This window comes from Nerophis lumbriciformis, linkage group LG09 (assembly GCF_033978685.3).
Source record: "Nerophis lumbriciformis linkage group LG09, RoL_Nlum_v2.1, whole genome shotgun sequence".
NCBI lineage: Eukaryota > Metazoa > Chordata > Actinopteri > Syngnathiformes > Syngnathidae > Nerophis > Nerophis lumbriciformis.
The window spans coordinates 4,181,794-4,198,529 of NC_084556.2; the positions used below are offsets into that span (position 1 = coordinate 4,181,794).

The window sequence follows — 16,736 nt, forward strand, 5'->3', positions numbered from 1 at the left end:
AATTGAGAAAAGGGTTCAGTCATCTTCAATGTGCGCACGACACTCACTGGTCCAATTTAAAGTGATACACCGGGTGCACTTCTCAAAAGCAAAATCAGCAAAAATATTTCCACGTATTAACCCATTATGTGATAGATGTAAACTAGATAACGCAACATTAATACACGTTTTGGCTTTTTCCGAAGCTAAAAGGGTACTGGAAGTCCATCTTCGAAGCACTCTCCACGGTCTTAACAATTCAAATCGATCCAAACCCTTTAATTTCTGTATTTGGAATCATTCCTGAAGGGATGGAACTACCTGTCGGGGGTCACAAAATAGTTGCCTTTACCACCCTCCTCGCACGCCGCCTGATATTGTTGAAGTGGAAGGAGGCTGTCCCACCCTTAGTCTCCCACTGGATAAGGGACGTACTAGCAAACCTGAAGCTTGAGAAAATAAGATACACATTACGGGGCTCTGAAAACAAGTTTTTTTAAGTGTGGAGACCTTTTTTGACTTTTTTTGACCAATCTTCTACACAAGTGCAGGAAGAGCCCTAGATATGTACCTAAATATGGCCTTGTCATGCTGCGTCTACATTATGTTTCAGTTTTCAATGACGGTACCGGTACTTTGTTTTAAGTGCCTTGTACTGAACTTTATTTATTTTATTTTTTTTACTCCGGGTACTTTTGTACTCTTACTTTTGTTTTTTGTTTTTGTTTTGAGTGACAGCAGGGGTAGGGGATGAAGAGGGTTTGAATATGTTGTTAATGTGAATGTGAAATCAATAAAAAGAACTATGAAAGAAAGAACAATAAATCATGTGATTGGACTCGCCTTTCTCCACAGTGTGGGCTTGAAAACTCAACCCGAGTCCAAGTGTCCGGAGCTGCTGGCCAACTACTGCGACATGCTGCTGAGGAAGACCCCGCTGAGCAAGAAGCTCACATCGGAGGAGATCGAGGCCAAGCTCAAGGAAGTGGTGCGTGTTGTTTTTAAACCTCATACTTGTTAGCATTGGGCCTGATGCGTCATGGGAAATGGTTTCAAGCAGGTCAGCACTGAGCTCTATTATGATTATGACCAAATACTGTAGATCACTTGTCAAACTCAAGGCCCCGGGACCACATCATTTTTTTATAGCCCGAGAACGCCTGGAAATAAAAACGCATCAATAAAGCAATAACCCATTATTATTTTTATTATTGAAGTTGTTTTAGAGGGCTTTGAAGGCTACAACGGTGACTCCCTTTAGCCGCATCTTCCAAGCGTTTTTTGGGGGGGTAAATTGGTTATACTTGTATAGCGCTTTACTATTTCCACATTCACCCATTCACACACTGAAGGCGGGAGTTCCCATGCAAAGCCCAAACCACCACCCATCAGTAGCATGGGTGAAGTGTCTTGCTCAAGTACACAATGGACGTGACTAGGATTGCGGAAGCTGGGATCAAACCCGGAACCCTCAAGTTGCTGGCACGGCGAGCCACGCCGTCCCCATTATCATCAGTAAAATCCAAAAAAAGACTTCTTGTCTCTCAGTCATACTTGCCAACCCTCCCGGATTTTCCAGGAGACTCCCGAAATTCAGCGCCTCTCCCGAAAACCTCCCGGGACAAATTTTCTCCCGAAAATCTCCCGAAATTCAAGCGGAGCTGGAGGCCACGCCCCCTCCAGCTCCATGCGGACCTGAGTCGCTTTCCCACAATATAAAGAACGTCTACAGTAAAGCAGTCCGTCTGCCGTAAACAGCAATGTTGTGACACTCTTAAACAGGACAATACTGCCATCTAGTGCATTTGATGAAAGCACTTTTGTGCGTGCCACACAGCAATGCATAATCAGAGAGGGTGTTCAGCATGGTTAGAAAGATAGTGACAGAGAATAGAACAAGGATGGACAATTCAACCCTTAACTCAACAATGAGTAGATGAGTGTTATGTGTGTGTATATGTGTAAATAAATGAACACTGAAATTCAAGTATTTCTTTTATTTATATATATATATATATATATATATATATATATATATATATATATATATATATATATATATATATATATATATATATAGCTAGAATTCACTGAAAGTCAATTATTTCTTATATATATATATATATATATATAAGAAATAATTGACTTATCCCGCGACCTTCGGGGTCGCGGGATATATATATATATATATATGAAATACTTGACTTGGTGAATTCTAGCTGTAAATATACTCCTCCCCTCTTAACCACGCCCCCGCCCCAGCCACGCCCCCTGCACCCACCCCCCACCTCCCGAAATTGGAGGTCTCAAGGTTGGCAAGTATGCTCTCAGTATGATTGTGAACGATAGGCAAATTACAAAATAAGTGCAGTTTCCCTTGAGCTTAGCTTGTGGCCACTAGATGTCGCCAAAAGACAAATTACCATTTCACTTCAATTTAAAGACAGCCATTCCAGTTAATAATACATATGTTAGTATTCTTCAAACCTACCATTATTTGATTAATTTCACTTGATCAAACCTTTTTTGACATTCCACACTACAAAATAATAAAAGTATGTACTGATTAATACTCGAGCCTAATATCTGTATCGTATCGAAAGTGAAAAAGTTGCATCGGGACACCTCTACTAAAAAGTTGATTGAAATCAATATAAGACAGCAAGTGTAACGTGTGTGTGCGTTTAAAATGTAAAGTTAAAGTACCAATGATTGTCACACATACACTAGGTGTGGTGAAATTATTCTCTGCATTTGACCCATCACCCTCGATCACCCCCGGGAGGTGAGGGGAGCAGTGAGCAGCAGCGGTGGCCGCGCCCGGGAGTCATTTTTGGTGATTCAACCCCCAATTCCAACCGTTGATGCTGAGCGTCAAGCAGGGAAGTAATGGGTCTCATTTTTATAGTCTTTGGTATGACTCCGTCGGGGTTTGAACTCACGACCTACCGATCTCAGACCTGCTCAGTAGCACCATTCTAAAGCGCATGCAGAGCTGAAACAAGCTGCTTGTGATACTTAAAATGCAGCTGCTGTCATCTTGTGACGTTAATTCAAACAAAAAACTACATCTGCAAAAAAAGTATTTAATCTGAGCAATACTTACTAAGATGAATGCATTCTGTCATGTTAATTTTCCAAATATTCATTTCCAGCTGTTGGTTCTTAAGTATGTCCAGAACAAAGACGTGTTCATGCGCTACCACAAAGCCCACCTGACCCGCCGCCTTATCCTGGACATCTCAGCGGACAGCGAGATTGAGGAGAACATGGTGGAGTGGCTCAGGGTAAGAACAAATAGAAAGTCTTTGTCATTTTACTGAGGAAAATCGATTATTGATATGATTTTATCCATCCCAACAGGAGGTAGGAATGCCGGCTGACTACGTCAACAAACTGGCCAGGATGTTCCAGGACATTAAAGTGTCAGAGGACCTCAACCAGTCTTTCAAGGAATTGCACAAACACAACAAGCTGGCTTTGCCAGGTGAAGACGCACGGGAGTGGTAATAACTTTGCAATATCCTGCTCTAATGCGCTGTTGACCTTTCTCCATCCGGCAGCTGACTCCGTCAACATTAAGATCCTGAACGCCGGAGCGTGGTCGAGGAGCAGCGAGAAGGTGTTTGTCTCGCTGCCCACCGAGCTGGAAGATTTGATTCCGGAGGTGGAGGACTTCTACAAGAAGAATCACAGCGGACGCAAGCTTCACTGGCATCACCTCATGTCTAACGGCATTGTGAGTGCAATCCGCAATAACACACGCACACACTTTATTAGGTACACAATCTAATAGATTAAAATATTAACACGCTCTCAGTGCGATGTAATAGGCAACCTCCTCTGACAGTTTTTATTAGCTGCATTGAAATTGTCATGAGCAGCTTTACCTTGCTCTGCATGCACTTTAAAATGTTGCAACTTTGCTGTCAGGTGTACTGTTGCTTACAATGAAGTCAACAGCTCCAATATTGCTGATTTGGTTTTGGTTAGATTTTTGGCGCTATTACAACATTGGTCCTCCTGTTGCTGCTGTGTTGTGCAATATACTTGCTAATTCATGATTGTGGATTCATAGAGAAATAATTTTTTCCCCACTTATGCAGTCAAAAATATTATTAAAGCTGATCACATACTTCAGAATCAGCTTTATTGTCATTACGCAGGGTAACGAGATTGAGGCCATTCCATACAGTGCGATGTGTGCATGCTAGAAAAACAATGTGTAAATATATAAAAATATAAAAAATATAGAAGTGCAATGAATATAGGATGAAATGAATATATACATGAAAAAAAAACCAAAAAAAACAAAACAAGGTGGTTGGTGGAATGGGTTATTGTGTATAATTTGAGTTTCCATATTTTCTCTTAATTCTTACCTGCTTCCAACCAACGTTTTGTCCTCTTTGCACTGAAACTAAATACTTTTTTAAGCTCTGTAACCACAAAAGTCACAAAGATTGTTTTCTAAATATTTATGTACACATGCATATAGAGTGGAACCTCGAATTATGAAGTTAATTGTTTCTTGATCAGGGTTCGTAAATAGAAAACAAAATTCTCCATAAAAAACAATGTAATTATTAATAATGGGTTCCAGCCTCGACAAAAGTCCATTTATTAACAAGCTAAAACAACAACAAGCTGAATTGTCCTGTATGTGCTGCTCTGCCAACACACACACGTGTCCTCACAAACTATCAGAAATCACAAAAATCTTCAACTTTTCCAACCATATTGCTACAATAATAAACATTTTAAAAAGTAAAATCCATTTACACACATTAACATTGGCAAAGGAGCAGCTTAAGAGAGGGGAGGAAGAAGCAGACAGACTGGGAGGAGGCCAGGGGAAGGGCCGTGTATGTGTGTGTGCGCTTTTGGATAAGGGGCTGCTGAATGAGAGGTAATCTTCTCTGCCGCTGTGAAATTAGTAAGCTTTGGCATCTTTTTCCAGAGAAGTAAGTTTTTTCACCACAATTAAAAACTTGCTGTGGTACGAAGTCTGCTTCCCAAATCTCTTCAATATGAGCAAGCAAAAAATTCTTGCCAATGGGACACAAAATGAATGAATGAAGCGTTCGTACATACAGACATGTTTGGCGCATTCTAAAATTCATAAACCAAAAAGTTTGCCAACAGAGGTTCCATTGTACACTATCATCAACAACAAGTGGAAGCCCGCTGGGGTACATTGTGGTCGTTGACAAGTATGAATTTCTAGGTGAAACTATTACTTCACCAGTAAATAGAACTACAGCATTATAATAGCACTCATATATATGCAGTAAAAAAAAAAAAATCAGATGATGTCCAGTGGGATACATTGTGGTCATCTACAACCATATTCGTATGATTTTCTTTGTAGAGGCAGCATTTTTGTGTGGGACATCATGACATTGTACAGCTATGTGCCTCACTTTAGTTGCTGGTGAAAAATATGAAACGTCTTTGTTTTATTCCCCCCCCACAGATCACCTTCAAGAACGAGGTGGGTCAGTACGACCTGGAGGTGACCACCTTCCAGCTGGCCGTGCTCTTCGCCTGGAACCAGAGGCCCCGAGAGAGGATCAGCTTCGAAAACCTCAAGCTCGCCACGGAGCTGCCAGACGCCGAACTAAGGCGTACTCTCTGGGTAAAATAAAAAATAATATTACCCCACAGTATCTTTTTTTGAGACACTCGTTGCTCCTTCAGTCGCTGGTGGCGTTTCCCAAACTCAAGCGGCAGGTGTTGTCGTACGACCCGCTGGTATCGTCACCCAAAGACTTCGCAGAGGGAACGCTATTCTACGTCAATCAAGAGTTTTCCCTCATGTAAGTAAGGGCGTACTCACACATTCGTAACTTGCAGGACCCTCCTTGTCCTGACCTGCGCTTCGGCCCCTTAGATAATCTGTGGTACAGGGCATCCGCAGGGTCTTAAAATGTCTTAAATACAACAATTCGAATTAAAGGGCTTAAAATATCTAAAATTCTCTTAAAATCTCATAAAAGGTCCTAAATACGATTTTGAGCGGTCTTAAAAAAATCTATTAACATTACTTTTATTTAAAACATGCATAAACTTCAGTCTTGCTCTTGAATGTTTTGATTTTTTAGGACGCTGTAACTTCAAAACGTAACTAAAGTAGGCTACCTTGTGCTGCTTGGTGAGCACCAACAGCCAGTGGGCTGTGTGTGCCCAGTGGTGTGTTGTTTTAGATAGATAGATAGATAGTACTTTATTGATTCCTTCAGGAGAGTTCCCTCAGGAAAATTAAAGTTCCAGCAGCAGTCTACAAAATTGATATTGAATTTAAAAAGTAAAAAGTAAATCATAAATAATGGGGGTATATGTTATTGTTTTGCATCCCCTGTCATCCTAGTACCCTCCCGCCGAGTGTCCGAATCTGTGAGTTTAAGATGTGTCAAACAAACATTATTCAGAAGTCACAACAACAAGCTGCTGTCCTGTATGCACTGCTCTCCCACACAGAAGTCGCTTTGGTGCCCCCACAAATGATCAGAAATCACAAAAATCCCTAACTTTAATAACCTTTTTGCTATTAAATAATAATATTTGATAATATAATATATTAAAAAAGGTAGAAAAGCGCTGTACAAGTATAACCCATAGTTGACAAGAAAGCAGCAGGCAGACATAGGGAGAGAAGGGAGCTATTAGGAGAGAGCGGCCATGTGTGCGTGCGCGTGTGTGTGGGCGTGTTAAGAACAAAAAATATTTTTTCTGCGCTATGACATAAGTCTTTTTTGGCATCTTTTTCTTGAAAAGTTCGATCTCATCACAATTAGAACTTGCTGTGGGACGAAGCCTGCTTTGTTGATTCTTCCATACTTGAGCACCGTTATTGTACACCTTGAAAATAGTTTTTTTTTAAAACTCCACATCGATTCCCTCCTTCTTTCGATGCTGGTTTGTTGAGTTTTTTGAAAGTCATATTGCTTGGTTAAAGTTTATTTTGAACATTATATGATGATACGATTTGATAGACTTTATTTATCCCATAATGGGGAAATTATGTGGCTACAGTGCAGATACCTTATTTTTTGTGGACTTTTTGTAAGAAAAACACCACAACAGGGAAACAAAGAACACAATATGTATACAGTTTCAATATTATCCGTGACATATTTTCCATTTCTCTTTACAACATGCCCAAAAAGGGAGTATAAAGAAGAAAATCTTATTTGATCCTACATCTTTTCCACTTCAAGCAACACATATTTTTTTTCGTTCTCAATTTGTAACACAATTTACATCAATAATTTCTAAATACAACACTTTTGGTAATAGAATAGTTCAGTCAGTTATGATTCACTTAATGAAATCATTAATATTTTATTTTCAGTAAGTTCAATACCGACCTACTCAGTGGCCTAGTGGTTAGAGTGTCCGCCCTGAGATCGGTAGGTTGTGAGTTCAAACCCCGGCCGAGTCATACCAAAGACTATAAAAAAAAATTAAAATGGGACCCATTACCCCGCTGCTTGGCACTCAGCATCAAGGGTTGGAATTGGGGGTTAAATCACCAAAAATGATTCCAGGGCGCGGCACCGCTGCTGCTCACTGCTCCCCTCACCTCCCAGGGGGTGATCAAGGGGATGGGTCAAATGCAGAGGACAAAGTTCACCACACCTAGTGTGTGTGTGACAATCATTGGTACTTTAACATTTGTCAAAATTCTTCTGCCTTGTACTTTGTAAACAGTTGTTGAATATTCTCTTGAACTGAATCATATTAGTACATTGTTTGACTTCTTTGCTTAACCCATTCCATAATTTAATTCCACAAACTAATATGTTGAAGTTTTTAAGTGTTGTACGTGCATGCAAATGTTTTTAGTTAGATTTTTCTCTAAGATTATATTTTTCCTCTTTTTGTTAAGAAATATTGTTGTACATACCTATTGAGTTAGCAAAATGGACAAACTTGTCAAAAGGCGAAAAAACACAGAAAAGACTTAAGCGCTGAGAAGTGACGAGTAGTGTACTGCTCCGCCTCCCCAAAAAGGCTGCACCCTGCTTTATGCCCGCAGGCTGGACACAAAATTAATGAATGAAGCTACTTACACAAGGGACATGGTTTAAAGTTAAAGTACAAATGATTGTCACACACACACTAGGTGTGGTGAAATGTGTCCTCTGCATTTGACCCATCCCCTTGATCACCCCCTGGGAGGTGAGGGGAGCAGTGGGCAGCAGCGGTGCAACGCCCAGGAATCATTTTTGGTGATTTAACCCCCAATTCCAACCCTTGATCAGGGAGGTAATTTTTATAGTCTTTGGTATGACTCGGCCGGGGTTTGAACTCGCAACCTACCGATCTCAGGGCGGACACTCTAACCACTAGGCCACTGAGTAGGTGGCCTAGTTTAGGTTTGCACATGGAGACATATTTGATGCGATCTAAAAATGTGTAAATCAAAAAGTTTGCAAAGAGGGGTTTGTATATCGAGGTACCTTTTTATATTAGTTTCACCTTGTAAATCTAAATGCTTTAATAAACAAACTTTTGCACGACATTCACATTTTTTTGAGTTTTGCCTGTAAACTGTTGCCTCTTGTTGATAACTTGGAGTGATCCCATTAAGAAGGGGTGCATGATAAGTATTGGACAGATATGAGAAATTATGACTTTGAACGGAATAAAAAAGCTCAGGTGAAAATATTAGATAATTAGACACCTGTTCTGTGCTGTAAGTGGGTTAGGTTGAGCAAATCAAGCGCTTTTTTTCCGTACTGTAATCCTGTCATAAACTTCCCCTGAACTTATGGTGTGTTCCATTTGCACTGGGAAGTCAGAATTTCCAAGTTCCTCGTCTGTAACTGTAACGCCCCTTGAAGTCGGATTTCCAGCTCGGAAAGCTGGAGAATTCTGACCAAACCCGAGTTTGTTTCAAAGATGGCGGCTCTGAATGTAAACAATGATATCCGCTTCTATAATATCCATTATTACCACTTCTGTTTTTTGTATTGTTTTACGTTTATATATGGCAGTGCTTCTCAAATATTTTCTATTCCGCCCCTCCTAGGGAGGAGAAAATATTTTGCGGCCCCCCCCATTTTCCACTGTGACTATAAATAGTATCATTTGTCTATAAAATTGTTATACCTATACCTCTTCATAACATTGTAAGCTTATTAACGTTAAAGGAAACAACACGCTGGTCTTTCCTCATCTCCTACCATGTTTGCAGTGAAGCCAAGTGAGACATACGCTTCATCATATAAGCGAAAAAAGCATGTTTCCCAAGGTCACACGTGCCCCCTTCACTATTTCATACCTGCCAACTACTCCGGTTTTCCCGTAATTAGTACGGTTTTCATCAACCTATTCCGGGTTACGGTTGCAGTGATAAAAAATACGGTTTTTCATTAATTAAAATTTTTTTTAAAATGCGCGAGGCTATTTATAGCACCGCTGCCAAGCACGAGGCACCTGTTGCCATTGTTTCCAAACGAGCGAACGATCATGGAATCAGCCGGAGAAAAATCGCAAACCAGTCTTAAACCGAAAAGAAAACTGCAGTCATTCCGTGAAGAATATTCAAAAGCCTATCCGGGAATAATTATCCTTTCCAAAAAGGGTGAAAACTACGCGAATTGCACCTTGTGCAGACAAGATTTTTCGATCGGACACGGAGGAATTAGCGATGTAAAAGACCACGTTGGGACAAAAAAACACAAGTCTAATGCCGTTGCTAGCGATACAAGTGCGAAACTTTCAACGTTTTTCGGATTTTAGCCACAAAAAGGTAATGACACCAATGTTATCTATTGGAATTGTTTTGTTATATAGTGTTGTTATACTGTTAAAAGTGTTTATACTATTTATGCTTTCAAGTCCAAGTTGAAGAAATCTTGTTAAATGTTGACAGCATAACTACCAAAATACAGAAGTATGTCCTTAATATTTTTGCAGTGCTATTTCTGTTGAAAAGTTAAAATGATTACATTCGAGATGTGATGTGCCACTTTTCAAGTGTCTGATGGCTTAAATTAATTTTCATTAATTTTTCATATTTTGAATTCTTTTGAAAGGCTTACAAAAAAACTACATTTGAATTGTAATTCCATGCTATTGACAGGACTATTAATTTTAATGAAGTTAGCTTACCATGTTTACAGTATGATAATTGTGATAGAAATGTGAATTTTATACAATTTTTTATACAATTGAACAAGGCAGTAGATTATACAAGCTTGGACAGAAAGTTAATAATGACACCAATTTTTTTTTTAATGGAATTGTTTAGTACTGTTTTACCATTTGTTTACTGTAAAAAGTGTTTATACTGTTTATACTTTCAATTAACAAATTGAAGTCTTGTGAAAGGTTGACAGGATAACTGGCATTAACTGTCAAAATAATTTCAAACTATTGAAGTTAGCTTACAGAATAAACATGTCAATCAACCCATATGATTTTTGCTGTAATATTTTGTTTTGAAAAGTCACTGTGACTGATAGAAAAGTGATGGTTTTAGCAACATTTTAACCTGTCTGAATGCTAATAATCATTTTGCGTCGGGGAACCCCCCACCAGGACTTTGTCCTGGACCTACCGGGGCCTGCGGCCCCTGGACCCTGGCTACTAGGTTTTTCTGATTTCAAAAGTTGGCAGGTATGCTATTTGAGAAGGACTGATACATGGTAACATCACTGTAGTGTAAAATAAATGTATTTGATGTGGTATATACATTCTATATCGCTAGCAATATCGTGTGGGACTACTTCACTGTTTCAGAGGAAGACATTCCGCATGCTATTTGCACCAAATGTTCTGCAAATGTTCCGTGGGTAGGGAAAAACATAAAGCCACAACACAATAAACCTTATCAGCCATCTGAATCGCATCACTACGACAATGTTTTGAAGGCCCACAGAGACGCCTGCTGCTAAAGAAGTTGACCCAAGCCTGCCACAAAGAAAGGACACGCTAAATTTAAAGAATAAAATATATCAAGTTGTCAGTGTTGAGAAGCAGGTAGTTATCTGTATCGGCCTGAAAAAAATATTGTGCGTCCCAAGCAGAATAATGACACGTCCTTATTACACTTACGAATGTAGCGTGCTGTGTTTTTTGTCCTTTGGAATATTTAATTAGGTTAGTTAATGGTACGATTGACCTATGTGAGTACCGTATGCTCTGCAGTGACTCCTCCCCCTTAAAGGACATACTCTGAACTTTGTGTGCTTTTTGTTTAATTTTCAGAAAAAATTCCAAGGTTCAAAAGAGAGGGAAGATCAACCTAATTGGCCGGCTGCAGCTCACCACAGAGCGGATGCGAGAGGAGGAGAACGAGGGCATCGTCCAGCTCAGGATACTAAGAACACAGGTAGGCAGGGGAGCGCTCAGCACGTCCCACCCCCTAGAGAGAGCTCCCCCTACTAGGCATAGATGGTGTCGCCTTCCCCCTCCAAATATGACTTCATGTTTTTACAGTATAAGCCGGGTGTGTGCAGACTTTTATGACAGAGGGTCGTATACAGAAAACAATAAAAATAGAGGGGACCACTTGGCATTATTGGTCTTTTAGGTTTTTATTCAACTCGCTAAAAACAATACACTGTATGGATGAAACGGCATACAATTTTAGGGCTACAGTTGAGGAGTGAGCATATGTTCATCAAATTTAAGCACTATGGGGATATTATTGATAACATGAGTGTCCCGATCCGCTATTGTAATTGGATATCAGTCCATTATTTAAAAAAAACCAATCTGCTTACACCTAAATTCACTGATGCAAGCAGTCCTGCAGAGTGTTTACTTGTGCAAAGCTGGACAGCCAGTTAACATCTAAATGTCCTCCAATAAACACATAAGGTTAGTCTTTTCCTGTATTCGAGCCAATCAATCAATCAATCAAAGTTTATTTATATAGCCCTTAATCACAAGTGTCTCAAAGGGCTGCACGAGCCATAACGACATCCGCGGCTCAGATCCCACATCAGGGCAAGAAAAAAACTCAATCCAGAGAGACAAAGAGAAACCTTGGAAGGGACAGCAGATGTGGGGACCCCACCACCGGTGCAATGGATGCTAAGTGGATACGGTTAATAATGTGAGAGTCCAGTCCATTGCATGTAGACACGTCACAGCGCAGGGACATCACCGACTGATGCATAAGGAGGGGTCCACCCCGGGTCCCGACTTCATGTGAAAGTCCAGTCCATTGGGAGACCAGCAGGGGATCATCTGGAATGGAGAAAAGTCGGCAGCAGAGTGACGTCCCTAACTGATGCAAAGAGGTGTGATCCATCCTGTGTCCCGACTTTGAACAGCTGGCGTATCATCCGTGGAGGCTGATAGAGGGGGGCAGAGCAGAAAAAACAGACCGCAGATCAACTGGTCCAAAACGGGTCTATTTAAAGGCTAGAGTATACAAATGAGCTTTAGGATTGGACTTACATGCTTCTACGGAGATAGCATCTCTAACTGTTACCAGGAGGGCATTCCAGAGTACTGGAGCCCCAATAGAAAACGCTCTAAAGCCCGCAGACTTTTTGGGGGCTCTGGGAATCACTAATAAGCCGGAGTTTTTTGAACATATGGTACAATACAATCAGTAGATAAGATGGAGCTAGACCGTTTAGTATTTTATACGTAAGTAGTAAAACCTTAAAGTCACATCCTAAGTGCACAGAAAGCCAGTGCAGGTGAGCCAGTATAGGTGTATTATGATCAAACTTTGTTGTTATTGTCAAAAGTCTAGCAGCCGCATTTTGTCCCAACTGTAATCTTTTAATGCTAGACATAGGGAGACCCAAACATAATACGTTACAGTAATCGAGACGAGACATAACGAACGCATGAATAATGATCTCAGCGTCGGTGATGGACAAAATGGGTGAATTAAAAAAAATCCAATTCAATATCAGCAGGAATCATACATATACTGTAGCTACTTGTATTTGTAGTGTGGAATATGAGAAAAGGCTTGGTCAAACAAAGAACAATTATATTAAAAACACTAACCTATTTATTATTAACCATCTGGAATGGACTTATGGTGTCTTTTAAGTTGAAATGGAGTGGTATTAGTTTTTTTTGACGATACCTATTGGACACAATAATTCATGGAGTTAAGATCGTGACGCAGTAAATTAAACGTAAATGTGGAAACGTTTGTTACTAAGTACTCCCTAATATGCTTCTGTTACCTTCAGGACTTTGTATGTGTAAGTAATTTGTAACTATAATTATTTGATACTTGCTTATATTGACAAATGTACTGTTTTAGACTGCAATATTGTTCAATTGATGACATATGTCTAACTTGTGTGCTATTTTGTGCTTAACTGTCATAGCATGTTTACCTTTTGTAAATGACTTGACTAAATTAGAAGAAAAAACCATTTTGTGTGTTTATTGGAGGACATTTAGATGTTAACTGGCTGTCCAGCTTTGCAAAAGCCAGTCCTTCTCAAATAGGTTAAAGTGTATTATTATATATTGTGAGTCCTGAGTTAATATTGCTGATCAGTTTGAATTTATTTTCATTTATTGAGTTTATTTTTCATATTCTTTAAGTCTTTTGAATAAGGATTAAAAATTTTTTTTATTTCAGTCAAATTGATGCACTTTAAATCTTTTCTGTTACAAACTAAATAATATTTATGAAGTTGTTCTTTTTTGTAAGTTGATCTACAATGTTATACAGAGGTGTACTTATAATTTTATAAACAAATTAAGAGTGGGGGCGAGGGGGCGCAAAATGTTTTCTTATTACTTGGGAGGCATAACAAAATATAATTGAGAAGTATTGACGTATGTAAACACGCTGCAGGACCGCTTGTATCGGACATTTTACATGCAAACTAATATCATCCGGCACTTGTTTTTTGTTGTTGATTTTTTTGCTGTTTGTGGCCAAACCGCTACATTTTTTTGTTTCATCTAACCACGGAACTTTCCTCCAGAAGGTCTTATCTATGTCCATGTGATATATTGCAATCCAAACACCACGTTTGTGAATACAAACAATGACAAAATATTAGTTGCATATTACTTACAGATACAGAGTCTCCAAAGCAGACGTGCGTTTGAGTTTGAGTTTGAGTTTATTTCGAACATGCAAGCATACAACATGATACATCACAATTTCCAGTTTCTCTTTTCAACATGTTCGAAAAGGAGTAGGAAGAAGCAGATCTTATTTAATCCTACCCCTTTTCTTTTACATAACAGTTGCTAAAACTTTTTGTTCACTTCCTGTTCACAATTTATTCACAATATACTCCATAAGTAATCACAATATAAATAAATAATAATAATTTAATAATAATAATTGGTGAAGTAAGTCATATTTCATATGATCAGATAAGTAAGTTTATTTTGTGAATGAATGAATGAATGGATTGATGAAATAAATTGAGAATGTTTGTCATGGTTCTTGTTCTTTGTACTTTGTAAACACTTAAAGTTTGAAGAGTTTCTTGAAGTGGATCATATTAGTACATTGTTTGATTGCTTTTCCATAATTTAATTCCACATACTGATATACTGAAGGTCTTAAGTGTTGTACGTGCGTACAAATGTTTTAAATTACATTTTTCTCTAAGATTATATTTCTCCTCTTTTTTTGAGAAGAATGGTTGTATATTCTTGGGTAGCAGGTTATAGTTTGCTTTGTGTATAATTTTAGCTGTTTGCAAATTCACTATGTCATGGAATTTCAGTATTTTTGATTCAAAAAATAAAGGATTTGTATATTCTCTATATCCAACATTATGTATTATTCTAACTGATCTTTTTTGTAACACCGTTAGTGAATGAAGTGCACTTTTGTAGTTATTTCCCCATATTTCTACACAGTAACTCAGATATGGTAACACTAGCGAGCAGTAGAAAATATGAAGTGATTTTTGGTCTAGAACATGTTTTGCTTTATTCATTATTGATGTGTTTCTCGCTACTTTATGTTGTATATTTTTTACATGAGATTTCCAGTTCAATTTATCATCAATAATTATACCTAGACATTTGGTTTCATTTACTCTTTCAATTTCCACTCCGTCTATTTGTACTTGTGTTTGACTTTCTCTTCTACTGGTACCATGTATTAGAAAGTATCTAGTAACAAATGTGTCTGCGTCAATAAATATGTGTCATGAGCTTAATATAATTAATTATATAAATTGTGGTCACTTGATGTAGCCAAAAAAAACAAAACCCCAGCCACTTAAACTTAAAAACACCACATCGCCATTCCAGACGGTTAATGAAAAATGTGTTTATATTTTTCATACATAGCGCAAGCATTTCATTGTTAACTTTTGCTGATTGTCTGGCGATGCTTGAGGCATCCTAGTAATCATCATAACGCAATCATAACTATATTTTACTATTCAAAACATGTTTAGCAAGTGTGTGATAAGCATATTGTAGTTTTTAGAGTAAGGGTGCCCAAAGCAGGGCCCGTGGGATAAATTCAGCCCGCTAAAAAGTGGGAACTTAATTATTTACATTACATTAACAACTATTTGTGTTTCATGTTTCAAATAGCTGTATTTAGCCCCTTTGCACATACAGGTAAAAGCCAGTAAATTAGAATATTTTGAAAAACTTGATTTATTTCAGTAATTGCATTCAAAAGGTGTAACTTGTACATTATATTTATTCATTGTACACAGACTGATGCATTCAAATGTTTATTTCATTTAATTTTGATGATTTGAAGTGGCAACAAATGAAAATCCAAAATTCCGTGTGTCACAAAATTAGAATATTACTTAAGGCTAATACAAAAAAGGGATTTTTAGAAATGTTGGCCAACTGAAAAGTATGAAAATGAAAAATATGAGCATGTACAATACTCAATACTCAATACTTGGTTGGAGCTCCTTTTGCCTCAATTACTGCGTTAATGCGGCGTGGCATGGAGTCGATGAGTTTCTGGCACTGCTCAGGTGTTATGAGAGCCCAGGTTGCTCTGATAGTGGCCTTCAACTCTTCTGCGTTTTTGGGTCTGGCATTCTGCATCTTCCTTTTCACAATACCCCACAGATTTTCTATGGGGCTAAGGTCAGGGGAGTTGGCGGGCCAATTTAGAACAGAAATACCATGGTCCGTAAACCAGGCACGGGTAGATTTTGCGCTGTGTGCAGGCGCCAAGTCCTGTTGGAACTTGAAATCTCCATCTCCATAGAGCAGGTCAGCAGCAGGAAGCATGAAGTGCTCTAAAACTTGCTGGTAGACGGCTGCGTTGACCCTGGATCTCAGGAAACAGAGTGGACCGACACCAGCAGATGACATGGCACCCCAAACCATCACCCAACCATGCAAATTTTGCATTTCCTTTGGAAATCGAGGTCCCAGAGTCTGGAGGAAGACAGGAGAGGCACAGGATCCACGTTGCCTGAAGTCTAGTGTAAAGTTTCCACCATCAGTGATGGTTTGGGGTGCCATGTCATCTGCTGGTGTCGGTCCACTCTGTTTCCTGAGATCCAGGGTCAACGCAGCCGTCTACCAGCAAGTTTTAGAGCACTTCATGCTTCCTGCTGCTGACCTGCTCTATGGAGATGGAGATTTCAAGTTCCAACAGGACCTGGCGCCTGCACACAGCGCAAAATCTATCCGTGCCTGGTTTACGGACCATGGTATTTCTGTTCTAAATTGGCCCGCCAACTCCCCTGACCTTAGCCCCATAGAAAATCTGTGGGGTATTGTGAAAAGGAAGATGCAGAATGCCAGACCCAAAAACGCAGAAGAGTTGAAGGCCACTATCAGAGCAACCTGGGCTCTCA

At 39.1% G+C, this 16,736-nt stretch overlaps 1 protein-coding gene across 1 annotated transcript in view; it reads left to right on the top strand.

Annotated features, from left to right (window-relative positions):
- The window catches only part of LOC133607802 (cullin-5), a 43,292-nt gene that overhangs the window by 25,635 nt on the left and 921 nt on the right, over nt 1-16,736 (top strand). The window contains exons 12-18 of the mRNA XM_061962765.1: nt 835-967; nt 3,135-3,266; nt 3,343-3,466; nt 3,543-3,718; nt 5,456-5,617; nt 5,680-5,798; nt 11,200-11,323. Coding sequence (XP_061818749.1) covers nt 835-967; nt 3,135-3,266; nt 3,343-3,466; nt 3,543-3,718; nt 5,456-5,617; nt 5,680-5,798; nt 11,200-11,323 — 970 coding nt within the window. The remainder of the gene's footprint in view (nt 1-834; nt 968-3,134; nt 3,267-3,342; nt 3,467-3,542; nt 3,719-5,455; nt 5,618-5,679; nt 5,799-11,199; nt 11,324-16,736) is intronic.